Source organism: Periplaneta americana, chromosome 15 (genome assembly GCF_040183065.1).
Source record: "Periplaneta americana isolate PAMFEO1 chromosome 15, P.americana_PAMFEO1_priV1, whole genome shotgun sequence".
NCBI lineage: Eukaryota > Metazoa > Arthropoda > Insecta > Blattodea > Blattidae > Periplaneta > Periplaneta americana.
The window spans coordinates 39811666-39836228 of record NC_091131.1 but is presented as its reverse complement, the minus strand read 5'-3'; the positions used below and the strand labels follow the sequence as shown (position 1 = coordinate 39836228).

The 24563-nt window shown below is 39.3% G+C and overlaps 1 protein-coding gene across 1 annotated transcript in view; it reads left to right on the top strand.

Annotated features, from left to right (window-relative positions):
• Positions 1-24563, top strand: part of LOC138714800 (polyamine-transporting ATPase 13A3-like) — a 92653-nt gene that overhangs the window by 48250 nt on the left and 19840 nt on the right. The window contains exons 13-17 of the mRNA XM_069846948.1: positions 746-873; positions 5189-5306; positions 8231-8394; positions 18234-18458; positions 22045-22251. Coding sequence (XP_069703049.1) covers positions 746-873; positions 5189-5306; positions 8231-8394; positions 18234-18458; positions 22045-22251 — 842 coding nt within the window. The remainder of the gene's footprint in view (positions 1-745; positions 874-5188; positions 5307-8230; positions 8395-18233; positions 18459-22044; positions 22252-24563) is intronic.

Below are 24563 nucleotides of genomic sequence, written 5' to 3'. Positions count from 1 at the left end.
CTTCCTACACTTCCGCAGCTCAGGTGTATAATCTAAGAGGCAGAGAAGTTGGCTAGCAAGTACGGCGTTCATTCTGAAGAGTACGTGCCGATACGTACGGTAACGCCGGTAGTGGCAGGAATGTGAACTGTTTGGAAATACGTACTGTCGGGATATGGGGAGAGGGTTAAGACGATTACTTACGTATTTGTTGACATTAACTTCGACGGTCAACATGGACACGGAGCATTTGATTTGTGTTGTGGAATGTTGCCGTACGCAACCGATGATAACAAATACCCTGCGTACGACTTGCCGGCGCAAAACACAGTTGGAAAGAGGTTATGGTAGCACACATACCGGACAGACCGCCATCTGTTGCTACGACGTTCAAGTTATACCGTACTCGTTCTCAAGTTCAGATTGAAGAACGCCTTAAATAGTAGGCAACTTCTCTAACATAAACTGAAACTCACTTCAAATCGGTGATCCAACAACAGTGACGTCATGACACATTTTGAAATGAACACCCAGTATACCTTTTCTTTGGTTCAGTTTTTGCAACACAATAGTTGGAGAACTGTTGAAAATGTGTGAGCTCTACTTGATTTATATCTGTCTCATGTGGCAGTAATAAGCAAATTGCAGGACGTTTGAGTAATTTTCTTGATCTAATGCATACACCTAAAAACCTTGAATGCACTCTTTAAAACTTTTAGGTATTAAATGTGCATGTGTTAATAATAGATGTTATTGACTCTTCCAGTGCCTGAAAACTTTGATTCTCTTCTTATGGATTACACACTGAATGGTTATCGTGTAATTGCTCTTGCTTATAAGAATCTGGATCCCAAATTCAGTTGGAAACAGTCACAAAGAATCAACAGAGATCAGGTATCTGAGTTGAGTGATTCTTAGAAATGTGCATGCATAATATATTCATTTCCTTGTTTTATTTCGTGGGACTTCTGGTATTTTCTTCCTTAATTTTATATATTTAAAATATCTATACAGTCATATAGTCTTACTTACTTACTTATGTACTTACTTACTGGCTTTTAAGGAACCCGGAGGTTCATTGCCGCCCTCACATAAGCCCGCCATTGGTCCCTATCCTGAGCAAGATTAATCCAGTCTCTACCATCATATCCCACCTCTCTCAAATCCATTTTAATAGTCATATATAGTCTACTTGTATAAATACAGGTTTTATCTTATATGAATCAAAGAATTGAAGCTTTTTTATCCAATTCGCCCAAAGTATTGCATTTAAGTACAGTAGTGGCAAAAAAAACCGGACCGACCCTTGTAGCTGATTTCAGAGCCTTGTCCACAGTGACAGCACGATAGACTGGTAACTAAGACTTTCGTGGTTCGAATCCTGCTTGGGAAGGAAATTTTCTTTTGTCCCTTATTCAAATTTATTACCAATACTTTCGATTGTAGCGATATTTTACTACTTACTTAACTTATTATTCCCAGAAAATGAATTTTACCAGCTTATTTTCTAATGGCTTTCGAAATGGGCTACGTCAGCAGTCGAAACTACAATAATTTCAGTAGATTACTCGCTATCTTATGAATGTGGGCGTGGCATGCACAGTGGCTCATTTCGGGGACTTTGATTATTCCGTCGGTCTGGTTTTTTATGCCACTACTGTACACATCAGACCTCTGAATTCTTTATTTAAACCATGTTCAACTGTAATAGATGTGGAATAGTGTATGAGTTAGATATAATACTTGCTGTGATTGCGTTATTGTTCTGTAAGCAAATGCCACCAAACATCGACTTGGTAGGCAGTTGTTTGTTATGAAAACAAAAGCAACTTTGTACTTTCCCCAAACTTATGTCTCGTTCAAAATCTCATGACACGTAAAACATGTATTTCCAACTACTAGTTCCGTGTCTCAAAATACCCAACTCCTCTATTATCTGGTCGATCTGGTCGGCAAGTTGGTATAGTGCTGGCCTTCTATGCCCAAGGTTGCGGGTTCGATCCCGGGACAGGTCGATGGAATTTAAGTGTGCTTAAATGCGACAGGCTCAAGTCAGTAGATTTACTGGCATGTAAAAGAACTCCTGTGGGACAAAATTCCGGCACATCCGGCGATGCTGATATAACCTCTGCAGTTGCAAGCATCGTTAAATAAAACATAACAACATCTATTATCTGTATTATTGTGATCCAAGAGGTTTCAGATACTCTATACATTAAATACTGGTATAAGTTTATATTTTTATAGTCGTCATGGTTTCTGTCATTAGTTTCCTTTGAATTTTTATAATGTGTGTTGATGATAGTGATGATGATGTAAATATTGTCATTAAAGGTTATGAAAATAGCCTCAATTTTTATATACAGTAACTTATCATATTATCTTTGACGATCACAACATTAGAAACGTTTTAGGCTGCATTATGATGCTCATTTATAACAAAATAAAGTAAGGTCAAGTAGGGGCTATTATGATACAAAAAATCAATCTTTTGCTATAATTTTTATATCAAAGCATATACAAATTGAAAAAAAATTAAGTCATGCGCTTCTTTAGACATATAGGACGGATTTGAGGTTAAATTTATTTTTTATTTGTAATTTTGGAAGCAAATAAAGAGATAGGTTTGGAAGTAGATCCCGAAAAGACAAAGTATATGATTATGTCTCGTGACGAGAATATTGTACGAAATGGAAGTATAAAAATTGGAAATTTATTTTTTGATGAGGTGGAGAAGTTCAAATATCTTGGAGCAACAGTAACAATTTAAATGATACTCAGGAGGAAATTAAACACAGAATAAATATGGGAAATGCCTGTTATTATTCGATTGAGAAGCTTTTATCATCCAGTCTGGTGTCAAAAAATCTGAAAGTTAGAATTTATAAAACAGTTATATTACCGGTTGTTCTTTATGGTTGTGAAACTTCGACTCTCACTTTGAGAGAGGAACATAGGTTAAGGGTGTCTGAGAATAAGGTGCTTAGGAAAATATTTGGGGCTAAGAGGGATGAAGTTACAGGAGAATGGAGAAAGTTACATAACACAGAACTGCACGCATTGTATTCTTCACCTGGCATAATTAGGAAAATTAAACCCAGACGTTTGAGATGGGCAGGGCATGTAGCACGTATGGGCGAATTCAGAAATGCATATAGAGTGTTAGTTGGGAGGCCGGAGGGAAAAAGACCTTTAGGGAGACCGAGACGTAGATGGGAAGATAATATTAAAATGGATTTGAGGGAGGTGGGATATGATGATAGAGTATGGATTAATCTTGCTCAGGATAGGGACCGATGGCGGGCTTATGTGAGGGCGGCAATGTACCTCTGGGTTTCTTAAAAGCCAGTAAATAAGTAAGTAATGGATAAAATTAAAACAAATCCAGTGTTTCATAATAGCCTTCTGTTTGGGTTATAGTGATACACATAGGGCTATTCTGATACAGTGCTATGAATCTGGCCATATTGTACAGAGCAATGAAGTAAGGCTATTGTGATACACTAGATGCTTAATGCATCACCTGTAAAAGTTTGGTTGAAATCACATTAAGATTGACTTAAGATTTAGCAACTTCTGTCATGACCTCTTTTTCCCATCAAAATTTAGAGAATTTACTAAACTTTAACATCTTACTGACAATGCTAGAAAATTGCTACATTTTCAAATAGTTTTTTATGTGTAAGGAAAAAGATTGAGAAAATTGTAATACAGTTTGTATTGCTAAAAGAAATTAAAATACGTCTTTGAATAATGGTGAATGTATTTTCCAAAGTGGTGTTAATTTTTAGCCGTAAGAATAATGACTATTATGCTAAAATTGTTAGGTAAATAAGTAAAAATATGTTTATGCTCGACCATGCCGAAATGTAGTAATTATACACCTGGTAGCAGTCCTTTAATGCATGTCATTAAAGTACACCTATTCAGTAAAGTTCAGGTTTTCGATTATTCTCGGATATGCAATCGAAAGACAACTAGCAAAACGTCACGGAGGCTGGAAATCAAATACTGTCGCAGAAAGTTATGTTACTATAATAATTAGCGTTAATTGTAAATAATATTCAAATAAATTCAATTTGTCATCTCGTTTTTCAATATCGAATTCAATTTCAAGGTTATATCAAGTTTAACGTTTATCTTACTAGATTATATCAAGGTCGTCGACATTCGTTGCCCGGAAAAAATCAATACTTTCGCGTCTGCGCACATCTCACAATTTACGAGATTGCACAAGGTCAGTTCGCTCCCCAGTCACATAAGAATAACATGAATACTTATGAATAATTTCAAGTTAGAAATATGGTCGAGCATAAAAAGTCGTATGAAACTTGCCTATAATGGTAATTAAGATGCTCGTATGAAAATTATGAAACTCGCTTGCGCTTGTTTCATAAACATCCTCGCATCTTAATTACTATCATTATAGACTTGTTGCATAATGTACTATTACATGTGTAATTTTTTAACTTATATTGTATTGTAGGTTCCAACATGTTAAGTCAAACATCCCTCAAGGGCTGAGAAATTATGAAATACTCCGCAAGAGGTTATGAATTATTTTAAGTTAGAAAATTGATCAATCTGGTCATTTTCTTTCATAGTAAACATAATATAACAGCCTTTCTGGCTTATCATAATAGCCCTTCTCTTTCATACTTTAATTACTGCTACACTGATAAACATTCACAGTTTTTCTTTAGAGATAAATAAAGCTGACATTGTTCTGAGTAAAAAAAAAAAAATAAAAATGATTGTATCTTTATTCATTTAAGAGCAATAACAGAAGTAAACGAGTGTCACAGTAAAGATTTTTGAAGCAACAAAACTGTCTTTTCTTTTAATACATTTATGAGGCTGATAATGATTTTTTAAAATTATGTTCAATATTGCTCCTCATTGTATTTCCATAATCGTAGTTTTAAACATGTTCAAGTTGAGCCTTTGATACATTTTAAAATCTGTATCAAATTAGCCCGACTTTTTTTTTTACTGTATCATATTAGTCCTACTTGACCTTCATTTAAAATTTTGTTTGTAAAATAGTTCAAAGCATTGGTATGGTGTAGTAGATAATTGTTGCTATGAATTTGTGCAGTAACTGAGATGTTACAAGTATAAAAAACTGTATGTAGGAAAGCTGAGTAACATATTTTCTGCTTTCTATGTACAAAACGGAATTTAAGATATTCGTAAACTTTCTTCACAGTTGGAGAACGACTTGGAGTTGTTGGGCTTACTGATAATGCAGAACACACTGAAGCCAGAGACTCTACCAGCGATTGATCAGTTACAAAAGGCCAAGATTCGATGTGTGATGGTTACAGGTTAGGTTATTTGGTATTACCACAGTCTAGTATATACAGTCATGAAGCTCAATACGTAGTAAATATGCATCCATAGATAGTTGCTAACCGCTAGGCTCGGTACTATCACCTGATTACAGACAATGCAAAATAGTACCTGCACAGTCTATTGTTCGTAGTACTCTCATAAACTCAAGCTTCGTGACTATATATACTAGACTGTGGTATTACTTTCATTCTGTGTTAATTTTTACTTTATTAAACGAGGTATAAAGAGAAAGTATTCTGATTTTGAAAAAACCGAATTTCGATATTTTCACTAAGCACACATGGTTTATGACATGATGTCTGTCTTGTACAGTAATTCCTCTTAACTATTGGATGAATATTGTTCATATTCAGTATCTACGAGTAATTTTATCTTGGAATAATGCTTATTATGTACAGTCCTTTACTAAAAAGTTGATGAATCTACAATACATAGAAAACCAACTCTAGAGATTTTTTCCTTAATAATTTCGTTCCTTATTTAAGATGAAGTGATGAATGAAATGGTAAGACAGCATTTAAAAAAAAAAAACATAATGTTAGTAAAATTATTTTAATAATTAAAGGGCAGATTACTATTAGTACCTAAAAATTAGTTTTGCAACATAATATAGTTCAAAATCAATAAATATTTCCTCTATCTCAGGTAGAAACCTCATTGTTATTGTTAAAGTCTGGTTAACATTAACTCCGAATTCTGTTCACTACTTCTTTCACAGTGAACATAAATAAAAGGAAGATTTTAGTACACTTCCCACAGGTAAAATTTTTGGCGTGTGTTTACACAAAAAACAGTCTCTTCATTTCAAATGCCATATCTTTAGCAAAGACTCTTTGAAATCCAAAGCAGTGTAAACCAAATGCTTACCTTACATATTCTTGGACACAACTAATGATACATAACTCAATTCAGTGTCATTTTTAACATTTAGATCATAAAAATCCACTCCTATTAATAATTATATTCATTCATTATTCATTCATTCATAGTTTTCTGCCCAAGAGCAGGTCTTTCACTGCAAATCCAGCGCTCTCCAATGTTTTCTATTTTCTGCCTTCCTCTTAATCTCCACATATGATTCATGTACCGGTACCTTTATGTCTATCATCTGATATCTTCTTCCACCCCCGAAGTCTTCTCCCATTCACCATTTCTTTCAGTGCATCCTTCAGTAGGCAGTTTCTTCTCAGCCATTGACCCAAGCAATTCCTTTTTTCCTTCCTGATCAGTTTCAGCATAATTCTTTCTTCACCCATTCTTTCCAACACGACTTCATTTCTTATTCTGTCTGTCCATTTCATGCGCTCCATTTTTCTGCATATCCACATTTCAAATGCTGCTATTATCTGTGGATTTCGAACTGGCCGTTCAAGGTCAAACGTACAAACCACGCAAGAGCCACTGAACTGAAAACTGTGACTGAAGCACTGGTAATCCCGGCTGTCCCAACTGACTTTGGTTGAGGAGAATGGTCCAGGATTGGGATAAGCACACGTGGCAAATGCAGTTCATTGCTTGACTTTGGTCCGCCAGTTCGAAATGCACAGATAATAGTCACTTTTCTTCACTTCGACATAATGTCCACGCTGGGGCCCCCTGGTATCTTTAAAGATGCGAAAGAGGAAGTGGTGTGCAGAAAGCAACGAGAAACTACCGCATTTATTTTTCCTAAGACTGCTAATGGCTTCATTGCCAGATGCAAGGCACTAGACAACATTTTTCCTAAGAAAAAACTGCAAATATGGCATGCTGAGTCTTTCTACGGTAAAAGATTCCAGAATAATTATATATTCAATAAAAAATTATTGCGAAAAATTTATTAAAGGACACTCACTCACTCAAATTGTGAAAAATTAACGAAATCCTTGCCTTTGTGAAAATATAAGGAAAAAGAGACTTGTTCCCATGTGACTTTCTAACAATTCTCCAAACCAGGTGGCCCGGGTTCGAATCCCGATCGGGGCAAGTTACCTGGTTGAGGTTTTTTCCGGGGTTTTCCCTCAACCCAATATGAGCAAATGCTGAGTAACTTTCGGTGCTGGACCCCGGACTCATTTCACCGGCATTATCACTTTCATATCATTCAGACGCTAAATAACCTAGATGTTGATACAGCGTCATAAAATAACCCAATAAAAAAAAACAATTCTCCATCATCGTCATCGTCGCCGTCGTCGTCATCATCGTCATCATCATCATTATCATCATCATCATCATTCATTCATTACGAGTGTAATGTAAATCCCCATCACCTATGCTGCACTCTAGATAGTCTCTGATGAACTAAGTGATCTGTGCTTCTCGGCACTAGGACATCTGTGAGTTCATTCATAGAACAGAGTGAATAACTGCAAGTTAAGGGCCCTGGCATTGGACAAAAAAAATCTGTAAAAGAATCTTATTTATGTATGCAGAATATATAGTAACATGTGGGACGCACTTTATTGATGATCAGGAGAGACAGAAACAATGCAAAAAGTTTGTATAAACATTTATGTAATAAATGTAATTGTGACAACGTATGCAAAATTGTGAGGTCCACATTACAATGAATGTAATTGCTGACATGAAATATTCATAAACATACATTATTTAATGGCTTTTAAATAAACTAAACTAAATCTTGTAACTACCATTCCGAACATGGATTCCTGTATGAAAATTGTTCATATTGGTCACTTCTATTACTCCTAAATGTTTGCAACAAGTCACAGAATCACTATTCAAGAAAATACACTATAAACAAGACATTGGTAAAGTGATATAAAACAGAATTGTTGCAAAATGCATAAAACATGTTATTAGAAAGTACAGTACTTTATGTAAAATTCTCATGATGCTGCTTTGTTTTCTCTCTTCACACTTGGACTGAATTGGAATATATATGAACTTGCAGGAGACAATATTCTGACGGCTGTAAGTGTTGCCCGTAACTGTGGCATGGTGGCTTCAAGTGAGCAAGTGATCCAGATAACTGTTGAAGATGACTCACAGCAAGGACGGATACATCGAGAACTAGTTGGCGTTCCTCACTCACAAGGAGTTATCAGTCCCAGTTCTGTAAGTTGTAATTAAATAAAATGGTTACATAATGTAGAAGATTAAGGAAAATGAAGAGTTACAAAAGAAAATAATGAAAGTAGAAGAAGCACATAGGAAGGATGTTAGAAAAATTTTAATCGGTTAATTTAAGCCCACATTATAAGCAAAAATGTCACTTGCCATCGAGCTAAAGTAGGTCACTTGCCATCGAGCGAAAGTAGGTCACTTGCCATAGAGGGAAAGTAGGTCACTTGCCATCGAGCGAAAGGCGAAAGTAGGTCACTTGCCATCGAGGGAAAGTAGGTCACTTGCCATCGAGCCAAAGTAGGTCACTTGCCATCCAGCGAAAGTAGGTCACTTGCCATCCAGCGAAAGTAGGTCACTTGCCATCGAGGGAAAGTAGGGCACTTGCCATCGAGGGAAAGTAGGTCACCTACCATCAAGCGAAAGTAGGTCACTTGCCATCAAGAGAAAGTAGGTCACTTGCCATCGAGGGAAAGTAGGTCACTTGCCATCGAGCGAAAGTAGGTCACTTGCCATCGAGCGAAAGTAGGCCACTTGTCATCGAACGAAAGTAGGTCACTTGCCGTCGAGCGAAAGTAGGTCACTTGCCATCGAGGGAAAGTAGGTCACTTGCAATCGAGGGAATGTAGGTCACTTGCCATCGAGCGAAAGTAGGTCACTTGCCATCGAGCGAAAGTAGGTCACTTGCCATCTAGGGGAAGTAGGTCATTTGCCATTCAGCGAAAGTAGGTCACTTGCCATCGAGCGAAAGTAGGTCACTTGCCATCCAGCGAAAGTAGTTCACTTGCCATCGAGCGAAAATAGGTCACTTGCAATTGAGGGAATGTAGGTCACTTGCCATCGAGCGAAAGTAGGTCAATTGCCATCGAGCGAAACTAGGCCACTTGCCATCGAGCGAAAGTAGGTTACTTGCCATCGAGCGAAAGTAGGTTACTTGCCATCGAACGAAAGTAGGTCACTTGCTATCCAGCGAAAGTAGGTCACTTGCCATCGAGCGAAAGTAGGTCACTTGCCATCCAGCGAAAGTAGGTCACTTGCCACCCAGCGAAAGTAGGTCACTTGCAATCGAGGGAATGTAGGTCACTTGCCATCGAGCGAAAGTAGGCCACTTGTCATCGAACGAAAGTAGGTCACTTGCCATCGATCGAAAGTAGGTCACTTGCCATCGAGGGGAAGTAGGTCATTTGCCATCCAGCGAAAATAGGTCACTTGCCATCGAGCTAAAGTAGGTCACTTGCCATCCAGCGAAAGTTGATCACTTGCCATCGAGCGCAAATAGGTCACTTTCCATCCAGCGAAAGTAGGTCACTTTCCACAGAGCGAAAGTAGGTCACTTGCCATCGAGCGATAGTAGGTCACTTGCAATCGAGGGAATGTAGGTCACTTGCCATCGAGCGAAAGTAGGTCACTTGCCATCGAGCGAAAGTAGGTCACTTGCCATCGAGCGAAAGTAGGTCACTTGCCATCGAGGGAAAGTAGGTCACTTGCCATCGAGCGAAACTAGGTCACTTGCCATCGAGGGAAAGTAGGTCACTTGCTATCGAGCGAAAGTAGGTCACTTGCCATCGAGGAAAAGTAGGTCACTTGCCATCGAGCGAAAATAGGTTACTTGCCTTCGAGGGAAAGTAGGTCACTTGCCATCGAACGAAACTGGGTCACTTGCCATCGAGGGAAAGTAGGTCACTTGCAATCGGGCGAAAGTGGGTCACTTGCCATCGAGCGAAAGTAGGTCACTTGCCATAGAGGGAAAGTAGGTCACTTGTCATCGAGCGAAAGTAGGTCACTTGCCATAGAGGGAAAGTAGGTCACTTGCCATCGAGCGAAAGGCGAAAGTAGGTCACTTGCCATCGAGGTAAAGTAGGTCACTTGCCATCGAGGTAAAGTAGGTCACTTGCCATCGAGCCAAAGTAGGTCACTTGCCATCCAGCGAAAGTAGGTCACTTGCCATCGAGGGAAAGTAGGGCACTTGCCATCGAGGGAAAGTAGGTCCTTTTGCCATCGAGGGAAAGTAGGTCACTTACCATCCAGCAAAAGTAGGTCACTTGCCATCGAGAGAAAGTAGGTCACTTGCCATCGAGGGAAAGTAGGTCACTTGCCATCGAGCGAAAGTAGGTCACTTGCCATCGAGCGAAAGTAGGTCACTTGCCATCGAGCGAAAGTAGGCCACTTGCCATCGAGCGAAAGTAGCTCACTTGCCATCGAGCGAAACTAGGTCACTTGCCATAGAGGGAAAGTAGGTCACTTGCCATCGAGCGAAACTAGGTCACTTGCAATCGAGCGAAAGTAGCTCACTTGCCATCGAGCGAAACATGGTCACTTGCAATCGAGCGAAAGTAGCTCACTTGCCATCGAGCGAAACTAGGTCACTTGCCATCGAGCGAAAGTAGGTTACTTGCCATCGAGCGAAAGTAGCTCACTTGCCATCGAGCGAAAGTAGCTTAGTTGCCATCGAGCGAAAGTAGCTCACTTGCCATCGAGCGAAACTAGGTCACTTGCAATCGAGCGAAAATAGGTTACTTGCCATCGAGCGAAAGTAGCTCACTTGCCATCGAGGGAAGGTAGGTCACTTGCCATCGAGCGAAAGTAGCTCACTTGCCATCGAGCGAAACTAGGTCACTTGCAATCGAGCGAAAGTAGCTCACTTGCCATCGAGCGAAACTAGGTCACTTGCCATCGAGCGAAAGTACGTTACTTGCCATCGAACGAAAGTAGGTCACTCGCCATCCAGCGAAAGTAGGTCACTTGCCATCGAGCGAAAGTAGGTCACTTGCCATCCAGCGAAAGTAGGTCACTTGCCATCCAGCGAAAGTAGATCACTTGCCATCCAGCGAAAGTAGGTCACTTGCAATCAAGGGAATTTAGGTCACGTACCATCGAGCGAAAGTAGGCCACTTGTCATCGAACGAAAGTAGGTCACTTGCCATCGAGCGAAAGTAGGTCACTTGCCATCGAGGGGAAGTAGGTCACTTGCCATCGAGGGAAAGTAGGTCACTTGCCATCGAGGGAAAGTAGATCATTTGCCATTCAGCGAAGGTAGGTCACTTGCCATCGAGCGAAAGTAGGTCACTTGCCATCCAGCGAAAGTAGATCACTTGCCATCGAGCGAAAATAGGTCACTTGCCATCCAGCGAAAGTAGGTCACTTGCCATCGAGCGAAAGTAGCTCACTTGCCATCGAGCGAAACTAGGCCACTTGCCATCGAGCGAAAGTAGGTTACTTGCCATCGAGCGAATGTAGGTTACTTGCCGTCGAACGAAAGTAGGTCACTTGCTATCCAGCGAAAGTAGGTCACTTGCCATCGAGCGAAAGTAGGTCACTTGCCATCGAGGGAATGTAGGTCACTTGCCATCGAGCGAAAGTAGGTCACTTGCCATCGAGCAAAAGTAGGTCACTTGCCATCTAGGGGAAGTAGGGCATTTGCCATTCAGCGAAGGTAGGTCACTTGCCATCGAGGGAAAGTAGGTCACTTGCCATCGAGGGAAAGTAGATCATTTGCCATTCAGCGAAGGTAGGTCACTTGCCATCGAGCGAAAGTAGGTCACTTGCCATCGAGCGAAAGTAGCTCACTTGCCATCGAGCGAAACTAGGCCACTTGCCATCGAGCGAAAGTAGGTTACTTGCCATCGAGCGAATGTAGGTTACTTGCCGTCGAACGAAAGTAGGTCACTTGCTATCCAGCGAAAGTAGGTCACTTGCCATCGAGCGAAAGTAGGTCACTTGCCATCGAGGGGAAGTAGGTCATTTGCCATCCAGCGAAAGTAGGTCACTTGCCATCGAGCGAAAGTAGGTCACTTGCCATCCAGCGAAAGTAGATCACTTGCCATCGAGCGAAAATAGGTCACTTGCCGTCCAGCGAAAGTAGGTCACTTTCCATAGAGCGAATGTAGGTCACTTGCCATCGAGAGAAAGTAGGTCACTTGCCATCCAGAGAAAGTAGGTCACTTGCAATCGAGGGAATGTAGGTCACTTGCCATCGAGCGAAAGTAGGTCACTTGCCATCGAGCGAAAGTGGGTCACTTGCCATCGAGGGAAAGTAGGTCACTTGCCATCGAGGGAAAGTAGGTCACTTGCCATCGAGGGAAAGTAGGTCACTTGCCATCGAGCGAAAGTAGGTTACTTGCCATCGAGGGAAAGTAGGTCACTTGCCATCGAGCGAAACTAGGTCACTTGCCATCGAGGGAAAGTAGGTCACTTGCCATCGAGGGAAAGTAGGTCACTTGCCATCGAGGGAAAGTAGGTCACTTGCCATCGAGGGAAAGTAGGTCACTTGCCATCGAGGGAAAGTAGGTCACTTGCCATCGAGCGAAACTAGGTCACTTGCCATCGATTGAAAGTAGGTCACTTGCCATCGAGGGAAAGTAGGTCACTTGCCATCGAGCGAAAGTAGGTTACTTGCCATCGAGGGAAAGTAGGTCACTTGCCATCGAGCGAAACTAGGTCACTTGCCATCGAGGGAAAGTAGGTCACTTGCCATCGAGGGAAAGTAGGTCACTTGCCATCGAGGGAAAGTAGGTCACTTGCCATCGAGCGAAAGTAGGTCACTTGCCATCGAGGAAAGTAGGTCACTTGCCATCGAGGAAAGTAGGTCACTTGCCATCGAGGGAAAGTAGGTCACTTGCCATCGAGCGAAACTAGGTCACTTGCCATCGAGGGAAAGTAGGTCACTTGCCATCGAGGGAAAGTAGGTCACTTGCCATCGAGCGAAAGTAGGTTACTTGCCATCGAGGGAAAGTAGGTCACTTGCCATCGAGCGAAACTAGGTCACTTGCCATCGAGGGAAAGTAGGTCACTTGCAATCGAGCGAAAGTGGGTCACTTGCCATCGAGCGTAAGTAGGTCACTTGCCATAGAGGGAAAGTAGGTCACTTGCCATCGAGGGAAAGTAGGTCACTTGCCATCGAGCGAAACTAGGTCACTTGCCACCTAGAGAAAGTAGGTCACTTGCCATCGAGGGAAGGTAGGTCACTTGCCATCGAGCGAAACTAGGTCACTTGCCATCGAGCGAAAGTAGGTCACTTGCCATCGAGGGAAAGTAGGTCACTTGCCATCGAGCGAAACTAGGTCACTTGCCATCGAGGGAAAGTAGGTCACTTGCCATCGAGCTAAAGTAGGTCACTTGCCCTAACTGACTCAAGCTATATCTTTTTAGTATTTTGACATTTTTAAAATATTCCTTTCCAGTCATAGGGATCATTATTAAGTTTACAAGTCGAACTCGGGGAAATAATGCCCTCACTGGGTTCAATCTGCGGCCTGTTGAAGTAGGTGCTTACCGTTCATTTGCCGATTGGGCTTCTGGACTCGGATGCATTGTGTCTTATCAGAAGATAGAGAGCGTTGTCGTCAAGTTACAATGCAACTCTGGTATCCACTCCAGAAACTTCGTCCTGAAATCCTTGCCTTTGAATCACATAGTACTCTGGTTGCACTGTCCGCCATGCTTTGCCATAAGGATATACATTGCAGATACAGGCTAACGGTAATTAATTTATTCCACGCTTTCTGATAAATTTCACACTCTTTACCGCATTTATAATAATTCCTATGGTTATTATCTTATTTTTGGTGCAAAAACATCTTAAACATCTGAAGCTGTTAAAATTCTGCAAGATGACTACACCACCCTTTTATTCTATAATATGGGACACAATTTGTAGGCAGATTTAATAAATTTTCGGTTTAACGAAATTTCACTATAACGAAAATAATTATAGTACCTCCACAAGTTCGTTATACTGACATTTCACTGTATTGTAAAATTCAATAAACACCGAATCACATGTTTTGATGAAGTATCTTGTTTGCCTACTGACTGCAACATTCATATTAACAGCTCACAGTCTTTTAAATGACTTCGTCACAAGGACAGTATGCCTGCAGGATGTCGTGACCACGTACAGAAACAAGAAGCTTGTAACCAAACATAGATAGACATTACAATGACTGCAAGCATTAAAGCAAATGTCCAATATGCATGATTGAAAACTGCCATTTATATGAGTAGTTATTATTCTGCTTACAATAATTCGGAAGACAGATACATATCACCCAGACGGTCAGCGCATCTGGCTGCGAAACCAGGTGGCCCAGATTCGAATCCCGGTTGGGGCAAGTTACCTGGTTGAGGTTTTTTCCGGGGTTTTCCCTCAATCCAATACGAGCAAATGCTGGGTAACTTTCTGTGTTGGACCCCCGGACTCATTTCACCGGCATTATCACCTTCATATCATTCAGATGCTAAATAACCTAGATGTTGATACAGCGTCGTAAAATAACCCAATAAAATAAAAAAAAATATCACCCAGTCTAGTATATACAGTCACGAAGCTTGAGTTGTTGAGGGTATTATTGCTGGTGACTGGTAAATCTGGCCCTGTAGCGTATTTCACCCACTCCACTTCTAACAGTCCGCACGCTGTCAACAAACACGTGACAAATAGAGGTAGAGAGTAGTGAAGAGACTGCCCTGCTACCGCTACTGTTGATAAAGAAAACATTTTACTCACCGGTGAATCATAATGGTGTTGCCTCAATTATATTAGCCTCAGAAACCGTTTTAGCTGTATTTGATAACAGCCATCCCATTAACTGAACACGTTAACCTGTTCAAATATTTTATTTACTATTACATATTACTTGCGTATTTTCTGTTACGAAAAAGGGCGCTGTTTAAAAAAAACACCCCTATACGAACAGTTGGATACACTTAGATAAATCATACGAGAAGTGCCGAAATTCAAACATTAACCAAAATGACATATTACAAGAAAGGGACGAATTCACATTGCATATTTCTGACAACAAAATCAGAAGGGAAATGAGTTTCGAAAAGATTTCTAAAACCCTTGGTAAATTACTACGTACATTAGTTTGCCGAAATTAACTATTTCATCAAACATTTGTGACGGATGGTAATTAAAACAGTATTGGAAACTTGGACTGCAGTGTCCTAAATGTAATACATCAAATACGCTCAGGGACAAAAAAAAACCGGACACTTCTATATTTGCTTGTATTTTGTTGCCAATTATTTCAAAATGAAACAAAACCCATTTAAACAAAATAATGTTTCATTTAGCACCTTATACGACAACATTTTAAAAAAAATCTCTGATGAGAAAATTTACAAAAAATTACAAAGGGTGTATAACTATGGCATCGTTTGGCCTAACTGATTTTTCATTTTATGGTGCCTTAAACATTAAAAACTCTTTTTAGTAACGGGTGTTACCCCCCTCTGCATCCATACGTCTTGGCATGCTCTCAATTTGGTTAGCAATGTCTTCTTGAGGAATAAGTTCCCATTCTTCTCCAAGTGCTCGCCTCAACTCTTGTAACGATTCTGGTCTCGGTCGTCTATTCTTAACACGCCGTCCCAGCATGTCCCATACGTGTTCAATTGGGTTCATGTCTGGACTCCTTGCTGGCCATGGAAGAACATGGATTCCCACTTCTTGGAGATAATCTCCGACCGCATGGGCAATATGCGGCCGTGCATTATCATGCATTAAAACAAAATTATCGCCTACAAATTGGCCAAATGGCACAACATGATCAGCCAAACATTCATTTATATACCTATCAGCTGTTAGTCTTCCATTTTCAACAAAAACCAACTCTGTACGAGCATCCGTACACACTCCTGCCCAAACCATCACTCCACCACCTCCATACGGCACATTTTCGGAAATGCAACACTGTGAAAATCGTTCTCCCCCCCTTCTCCAAACTCTTTCACGTCCATCAGGTGAGCACAGATTGAAACGGGACTCATCGGTGAACAGAACACAGCTCCACTGTCTATTTCTCCAATCCCTTGCATCATTTGCAAAATGCAGTCGTTCAACTCGATGCATCCTGAGAAGTCTGGGACCAGTTGCAGGTCTACTTGATATCAGTCCACTTGCTTTCAACCTCCTTCTAACTGTTTTGGCCGAAATTGGGCGTCCACGCATGTTAACAAATTGCTGGGCTACACTAGTAGCTGGCAGGTTGCGCTCCCTAAGAACTCTCAACACCATGTACCTGTCTTCATTTGGATTTGTAGCTCTTGGACGACCCGAACCTGGTCTTCTGATATATTCTAGGGTCTCTCTATACCGTTTTATGGCATCATGGGTTGTGCTTCTAGCCATATTCATAACATTTGCAATGTAACGTACACTGCATCCATCATCGTAAAGGGCTACAGCTCGAGCCACATCTTCAGGTCGCATCTTGTTTTAAGACAAATGTTACAACCCCACTTAAACTCAGAAAATGTAAAAATAAAGAAATAACGAATGATAACGATAATGAAGCACAAAATGGTTGAGACAAAATTGTTATAGCTGAGACTCCGAAAGCAAAATTGGAATATTTGGTTGTAATGGCTTGTTTATAAAACAAAAAAACAATCAACAATGTATACACGTCTCCATAACAACAGATGGCTAATATTGTATGAGAAGGTAATGTTTTGCAAAATACCAGCAAATATTAAAGTGTCCGGTTTTTTTTGTCCCTGAGTGTAGCAAATACACATTAAAGCGATCTGAGGGTATTCTGAAAATGACTATAACTACAGCTAACAATAGGAACATTAGGAACAATGGACTGTGCCTGTACTATTTCGCATTGTCTGTGATAAGGCGATAGTAGCGATCCTAGTGATTAGCAACTATCTATGGATGCATATTTCCTACGTATTGAGCTTCGTGACGGTATATACTACACTGTGTACGTATGTTGAAGAGTTTTGTATGCATAGGAAATGACAATAAGGTAACTGGAAGAGGATGCAGTTTCCTTATGGCCTTGACAAATGGAAGCCCGTGAATTAAATAATGTCTGTGTTTTTGAAGTGGATGGCTGGCATTCTGAAATAGCTGGATTACTTTGTTTCCTGAAACGACCATCAAGTCTTTATTTTATAACCTTCCTTCTTTATTTGGCACTTGACAAGATGTTAGAGATTATATTTGTATACCATACCCCAAAGATTTAAATAGAACTATAAATGATTGGAAGGACCTACCTGCAGCGGTCTTTGAGGGCTGTCCTTCCTTCAGAAGATTCTAGAATAACTTAAAAAGTTGTGTATAAAGTGCAAATTAAAATTAAGGTGACATTTAACATTTAATTTTTTAAGGTGACATGTATTTATTTAGCCTGACGAGTTACTTCCTTGGTTTGAATTGTAAATTATTTAAAAATAGCGTGTAAGAGGGCCTTAGACTAGAAATGTTTAGCTTAAATGTAGCTCTGTTTATAAGTATGCATAAGGGTGTAATTATTTGACTTATTTGAACTGTTGTATCAGTGAAGCGAGGTGAGTCAGTGAAGTTATGGTTTTACAGTGCAGTGAACAGTTCCGATCAGCGATAATTTATAGCGTCAATGAAATGTGTTCTATAGTGTCAGTGAAATGTGTTACAGAGTGTCAGTGAAATGTGTGCTAAAGTGTCAGTGAAATGCGTCATAGTGCCACTACAGTGAGTGAGATGAGAGTAAAGTGAAAGACTATTGAAACTTATGTAGGGCCTATACATAAATTATGTAGGTTGTATTGTAGAATTAGGTATTTTATTTATGTTTTATTATTATTATGTTAAATTGTATTGTGTATTCATATTGTATTGTGTATAAAATTGTACCGGTATTGTGTATTGTAATTTTATTGTGTATTGTTTATATTGTGTATACCACTGCCACCGGGTGCTTGCCCACTTGCAGTGTAAATAAATACATACTGCTGATTGTGGTAGTGGTGGTATGATTATGATGATGAAGATTATTATTATTGTTGTTGTTATTATTATTATTATTATTATTATTACTATTCCTTATTTGTAGGACTGTGTAATACCGTTACTGCCAACTGCTGGCTGGCATTTGGCTGTTGATGGGAAGACTTGGGCAGCACTGAGGAGTCACCACACCGAACTCTTGCCCCAGATCGTGACCAGAGGCACAGTTTTTGCGCGCATGGCTCCAGATCAGAAGACGCAACTTGTAGAAATGCTGCAGAGCCTGGATTACATCGTAGCCATGTGCGGTGATGGAGCCAATGATTGCGGGGTGAGTAAATCTACAGGAAATAAAATAATCCATGGTTTCCTCTTAGATTTTAGCATTCTCATATAAATATATCTGCAGTGCTTGGGAAAAGTGACATAAGTCAGTTTCCACAAACCTTTTTTGATAATTTATTGACAACTTACGGAACATATGCTCGCTTGGAAAAAAATACATAAGTATTTCTCCCATTACAATAATTCATACAGAAAAAAATCAAATCGACATAAACCAGTGTAAGTTGTCAATAAATTACCAAAAAAGGGTCCACACCTGTGGAGTAACGGTTAGCGAGTCTAGCCGCGAAACCAGGTGGCCCGGGTTCGATTCCCGGTCGGGACAAGTTACCTGGTTGAGGTTTTTCCGGGATTTTCCCTCAACCCAATATGAGCAAATGCTGGGTAACTTTTGGTGTTGGACCCCGGATTCATTTCACCGGCATTATCACCTTCATCTCATTCAGATGCTAAATAACCTAAGCTGTTGGTAAAGCGTCGTAAAATAACCTACCAAAAAAGGTTTGTGGAAACTGACTTATGTCACTTTTCCCAAGCACTGCAGATATATCCTACGGCTTATTAACTCAACCTCTCCTCTGTTGTTTTATATTTCATCTTCCAGATAAATGACAGAATGGCATGTGTGTATGTATACAATGCCTACCCACTTCACTTGCGTGATTCAGGTTCTATTTATGCAATAGATTACGTAAAACAATTTATATCTTTGTTATACGTACTTCGGTCATATTTACCAATTAATATTTTAGTCTCATTTATTTAGCTTTATTTCAATCCATTCTCCAGTATGGAATTTTAGGGTGGGGAAATGCTTGTAATTCTAATCTCACTCCACTAATACTTATTCAGAAAATAATTGTTAAAATATGCCTTAATAAACCAATTGATTACTCATCCGAGCTTTTGTTTACAGATTTTAATGTTTTGAAAATTAAACAGATTTATTATATTGCCTTATTAATCTTCATACATAAAAATCGTAATAAATTCAAATTGTATCATCATAAATATGGAACTAAAAGATCCGATTTTACACGACTAGAGGAACCAAAGTGTTTCACAAGCACAGCTCTGAGCCATGGTACCTACTTTGGTCCAAGGTTATACAATAAAATAATTGATAAATACCCAAATTTTGAAAATTTTAGTATCAGAAATTTAAAAAATAGCATTAGGAATTTAATTTTTAAAGAATATATATTGATTTAATATGTATATGTATTTGTATGACTTAAATTGTTAAAATTGAAATTGTATTTTTAAATTAAATTTATTCCTGTAAATTTTTTTTTCTTGACTTAGTTTGTGTCAAAAAATTATCTTTGTGTTTATCTTTGTGTCTAGATTTCTCCCTGAGCACGAGTTTTTTACTCTTTCAGGGAAGAACTAAGATTGTATTTCTGTCAATGTTATTTTATTAACAATAAACAACATATTGCGGATAAATGGCAGGACTGTGACCCATTTTCAAGTTGCACACTCCTTTGGTGGGCCACGCTATGCATGATGTGCATCTGTGGAGAGTTATGTCGTGTACTAGAGTGAGTGTACGAGAATCATTTCAAAAGTCATGGCAACTATATTATATCTTCCGAATAACCGAAAATGTGATTAGTTCAGTATATAGCCTACGTTTGAATACCCGTTGTACACTGTACAAGGTGATACTGCCAGATTGCGTCTGTGTTCATTGGTGGCTAGTTGACAGCACACGCAAAAGTTAGTATGCTAGAGGCTGTGCCCTAGAGTAAAGTGTAACAGCAGTCATACGTGAAAATTGCAGTTCTTTGTGGCAGAAATGCTCGTCAGTGTAATTCTGAGCTACGAGAAGCAATTGAAGAGGCTGCTGTTTGGGAAGCGGTTTGGAAACAGGGAGGACATCCTAAGAGCTTTTCGATGAGAGGTGATGCACATAAATGAATTGCACACAGTCGATAGTATTTAATACTTACATCATCATTGACAAAGATGTGTGGGAGCCTTGAGGGGGATTATTTTGAAGGGTGTTATCTGTGAGTAATGTACTTTATTTCCTTTTGTGCATAATAAAACAATGATTTCTATTTATGCATCTTTGAATTTTCCTTACCCATTGCCCCCTGTACCCGGATCCAATTTGGTACTAGCATTGCGAAGCACGTTCCAATGACCTTCTATCGCATATAGTGAATTTTTATTCCTGCAGCTTCATTGGCTGATATAATATAGTTGCCGTGACTTAAAAAATGATCCTCTCCTCGTATGTGTAAGTGTTCGTGTAAGTGTAATGTATGGAATGAGTGGTGATGGTGAAGATGAGGAAGGGAAAAGTGGAAACTCAATGCCAGCACGTAACCTACTCCTGTCGAATAGCACCAAGGAGGTCGCCATGCTTAATGTCCCCATCCGACGGACGAATCACTATTAACAGCAGGGGCGGCTCTACAATAAGAACTGCAGAGCTGCAGAACTGCCATTTAAATGCACCTGAAAAAATTAAAAATGTAAAACGTGCTTTTATGTAATCTAGTTCATTGTTTCATTTATTTTTCCAATTCATTCTCCTTCGATTCGAGATTTTACTCTCTGTAGGAGCCTGGAACTGCTCGAGAATTTTAGCTGTCGTGTACTTTTCGGATCTGTGATCGGCAGTTCCTGAAGTTCGACGTAGGATAGTCGGCAGCAGAAAACTGGTTTTCTTCACCGTCCCATAAGACTGCATTAGAGCTGCAACCGAAGCAGCTCTCTCCGAATATACAAAAGAACCGTCAACACCCTCATCTCTTTATGACCTGCGTTCTAGGCTTCCAGACTACTGTATATCATTACAGTTCCAGTGTGTTATAGTACTGTGGGTGCTGTGATGTAATTAATCAGTGTGTCTAAGGAAATATTTTATATTAAAAATGAATGAAATGAAAATCTAATCGACCAACTCTTTTCGAAATTAAAAGAGAAATTGCATGTTAACTGAAGAAATTAGGACGTCCTACACAAAATTTAAATATTGAAATTTCTGGAAAAAGTCGAGGAAATCATGTAGCCTACCAATCATTTTAATACCGAAATGTGTAATGGAAACGATTGGTTGTTTGCTGCGCTCATGAAAACGCTTTCTGTATTCTGTTTAGAGGAGAAAAGACATGGACAAACACCGGAGTGAAGGATTTAGTTAATTTGACTTAAAAAACTAGAAAAGCATGTGGGGCACATCTCCACTACGTGACTAGTTGTACCAGGTGGGAGAGGTGTAGCACACGGATGTTTGGAGTACAATTTCGGGTGCACAGTGAACTTCGAGAAGGGGCTGTAATTACACGCGTTATCCGATTTAGGTGCAATAAACAGCATGCGTTTGCTAAATACACTATTTTTCATGCAGAACTGCCAACCTTTGTAACCGTGGGCCGCTACTGATTAACAGTGACATATGCCTTCTCTTCATATGCACTGCGGTGAGATTTGGGATTTAACCCAGGCATATTGGTGCACAATCTTGTGATTAGAAAATGAGAAAATTGTCTGAAATCTCCACTGGCCAGTGATAATCTTTGTAACTTCTTGTTAATTTTCATTAACACTTTGTACAGGCTCTCAAAGCAGCTCACATTGGAATCTCGCTATCAGAAGCTGAAGCATCTGTAGCAGCCCCGTTCACATCCAGAGTTGCCAACATCACCTGTGTGCTGAAGCTGATACAGGAGGGTAGATGTGCCCTCGTTACAAGCTTCGGGGTCTTCAAATACATGGCTCTCTACAGTCTGATACAGTTCGTAACAGTCCTCATACTCTACACGGTAAGTGATGTGTTTATTAAAAATGCAATGCTGTCAGTATACAAACTAGTGGTTTCATTCCGCTATCACTTGAAGCACATTGTTATGTGCAGCCTATTTACTCTGTAGCAGTGTTTAGAGAATGTGTAATAAGTGATTTGCTGAACATGGACTGGTGTCAGTGCAATGTCACTTTTAGTGTAATACCACTTGAAGTATAGTTCAGATCAGCTTACTTAATACCCTAAGGCTGAAACCTAACCATTTTTCCCCCATTACTACATATGCTAGTGAATTATGGTGATTTTCTAGCTTGAAGGTTGAATTTTCTTTTGCCAACTTCGTTTCGAATTTCAATACTGAGAAATACTACAACTGATAGTGATTTTCTAACTATTATATTGACACCAGGAACAGCTGTTTTCGATAGTGTAAATTCTGAAAATTCAAATCGTTCTAGATTTCTGAACCAATTACTGGAAGCTAGTGAAATTCGAACATACTAATAATTAATTAATATCAGTATTATATGAATACATAACAGTTATTTTATGTGTTGTGGTTCATTCAAGATCATAATCAGATACTTACTTACAAATGGCTTTTAAGGAACCCGAAGGTTCATTGCCGCCCTCACATAAGCCCGCCATCGGTCCCTATCCTGTGCAAGATTAATCCAGTCTCTATCATCATATCCCACCTCCCTCAAATCCATTTTAATATTATCCTCCCATTTACGTCACGGCCTCCCCAAAGGTCTTTTTCCCTCCAGTCTCCCAACTAACACTCTATATGCATTTCTGGATTCGCCCATACGTGCTACATGTCCTGCCCATCTCAAACGTCTGGATTTAATGTTCCTAATTATGCCAGGTAAAGAATACAATGCGTGCAGTTCTGCGTTGTGTAGCTTTCTCCATTCTCCTGTAACTTCATCCCGCTTAGCCCCAAATATTTTCCTAAGCACCTTATTCTCAAACACCCTGAACCTATGTTCCTCTCTCAAAGTGAGAGTCCAAGTTTCACAACCATACAGAACAACTGGTAATATAACTATTTTATAAATTCTAACTTTCAGATTTTTTGACAGCAGACTAGATGATAAAAGCTTCTCAACCGAATAATAACACGCATTTCCCATATTTATTCTGCGTTTAATTTCCTCCCGAGTGTCATTTATATTTGTTATTGTTGCTCCAAGATATTTGAATTTTTCCACCCCTTCGAAAGTATTCCGAGGCTTATTGTAGGGATTCGTAACAAGCTGTTTTTTTTTTACGGTGATGGGTTGTTAGCCCTTCGCCCAACCCCCAAGCTGGAGGACCACCCCTTATCGGCTGTCCACGACTGCTTATTCAATAAATTCGCAGCTACCCTCCATATCTGGAGGCTGTCTCCTCTATCCGCATCATAATCATAATCCGATAAGTGTAAATAAATATAACATGGTGTGATAGATGTACTTGGGTGATCGATACGAAATTCGCATGGAGACAGCAATTATAACTAGAATAGCAAAGTTATTAGGAGTAAGTAAGTATTTTTAAGCATACATTTCGAAGTGGCATTCTGTTTTCGGAGTTCGTACTAATCATTTCATGTGATGAAACAAAATACATTTTGAGGTTACGTCTCGTGAATCATAAACTGTTTAGTCAAAGCAATGAATTTCATGTTGTCAGGCAAAATACATGTTAATATTAAATCGTATTAATCTACTAATTTACAACATAATGTGCGAGAGGTTCTGGAGAAAAATATAGGCCTACTTTTTCACAAATTATTGAACCATTCAGAAAATGCCTCCCAACATGGAAGATGAGATGTGGTAAATAAGTAAATAAGCTAGACGTCGTTATTGTTAATAGTATATTATTATTATTATTATTATTATTATTATTATTATTATTATTATTATTATTATTATATTCATTTCAGTGCGCAGTTATTTTAAGTGATTCAACTTTGGCTATATAAGCAATAGCAACAAGTAATTCTCCATCTCCAGTAAAGTGTTAGAAATAAAAAAAATATTATCAGATTATTGTTCAAACAAAATAAAATAAATCCATCTTGAATGGATAGCCTCTCATTGCGGCATCCACAGTAATGATAATGCTGATTTTTTTTTAGCAAAAAAGAGCACCAAAATTTTACAGAAACCAAGTCAAACTTTACCCTATCATTCTGCAAAAACTTCTAGAAAGAACTGTTAAAGCAGTTCAAAATTCAAAGTAATGACAAATCATGGGCAGCTATATTGCAAAATAAATACTTAATTCTCGACCATACAAAGACTTGATGTTGTAGCAACATTTAGATTGTTAACAGGT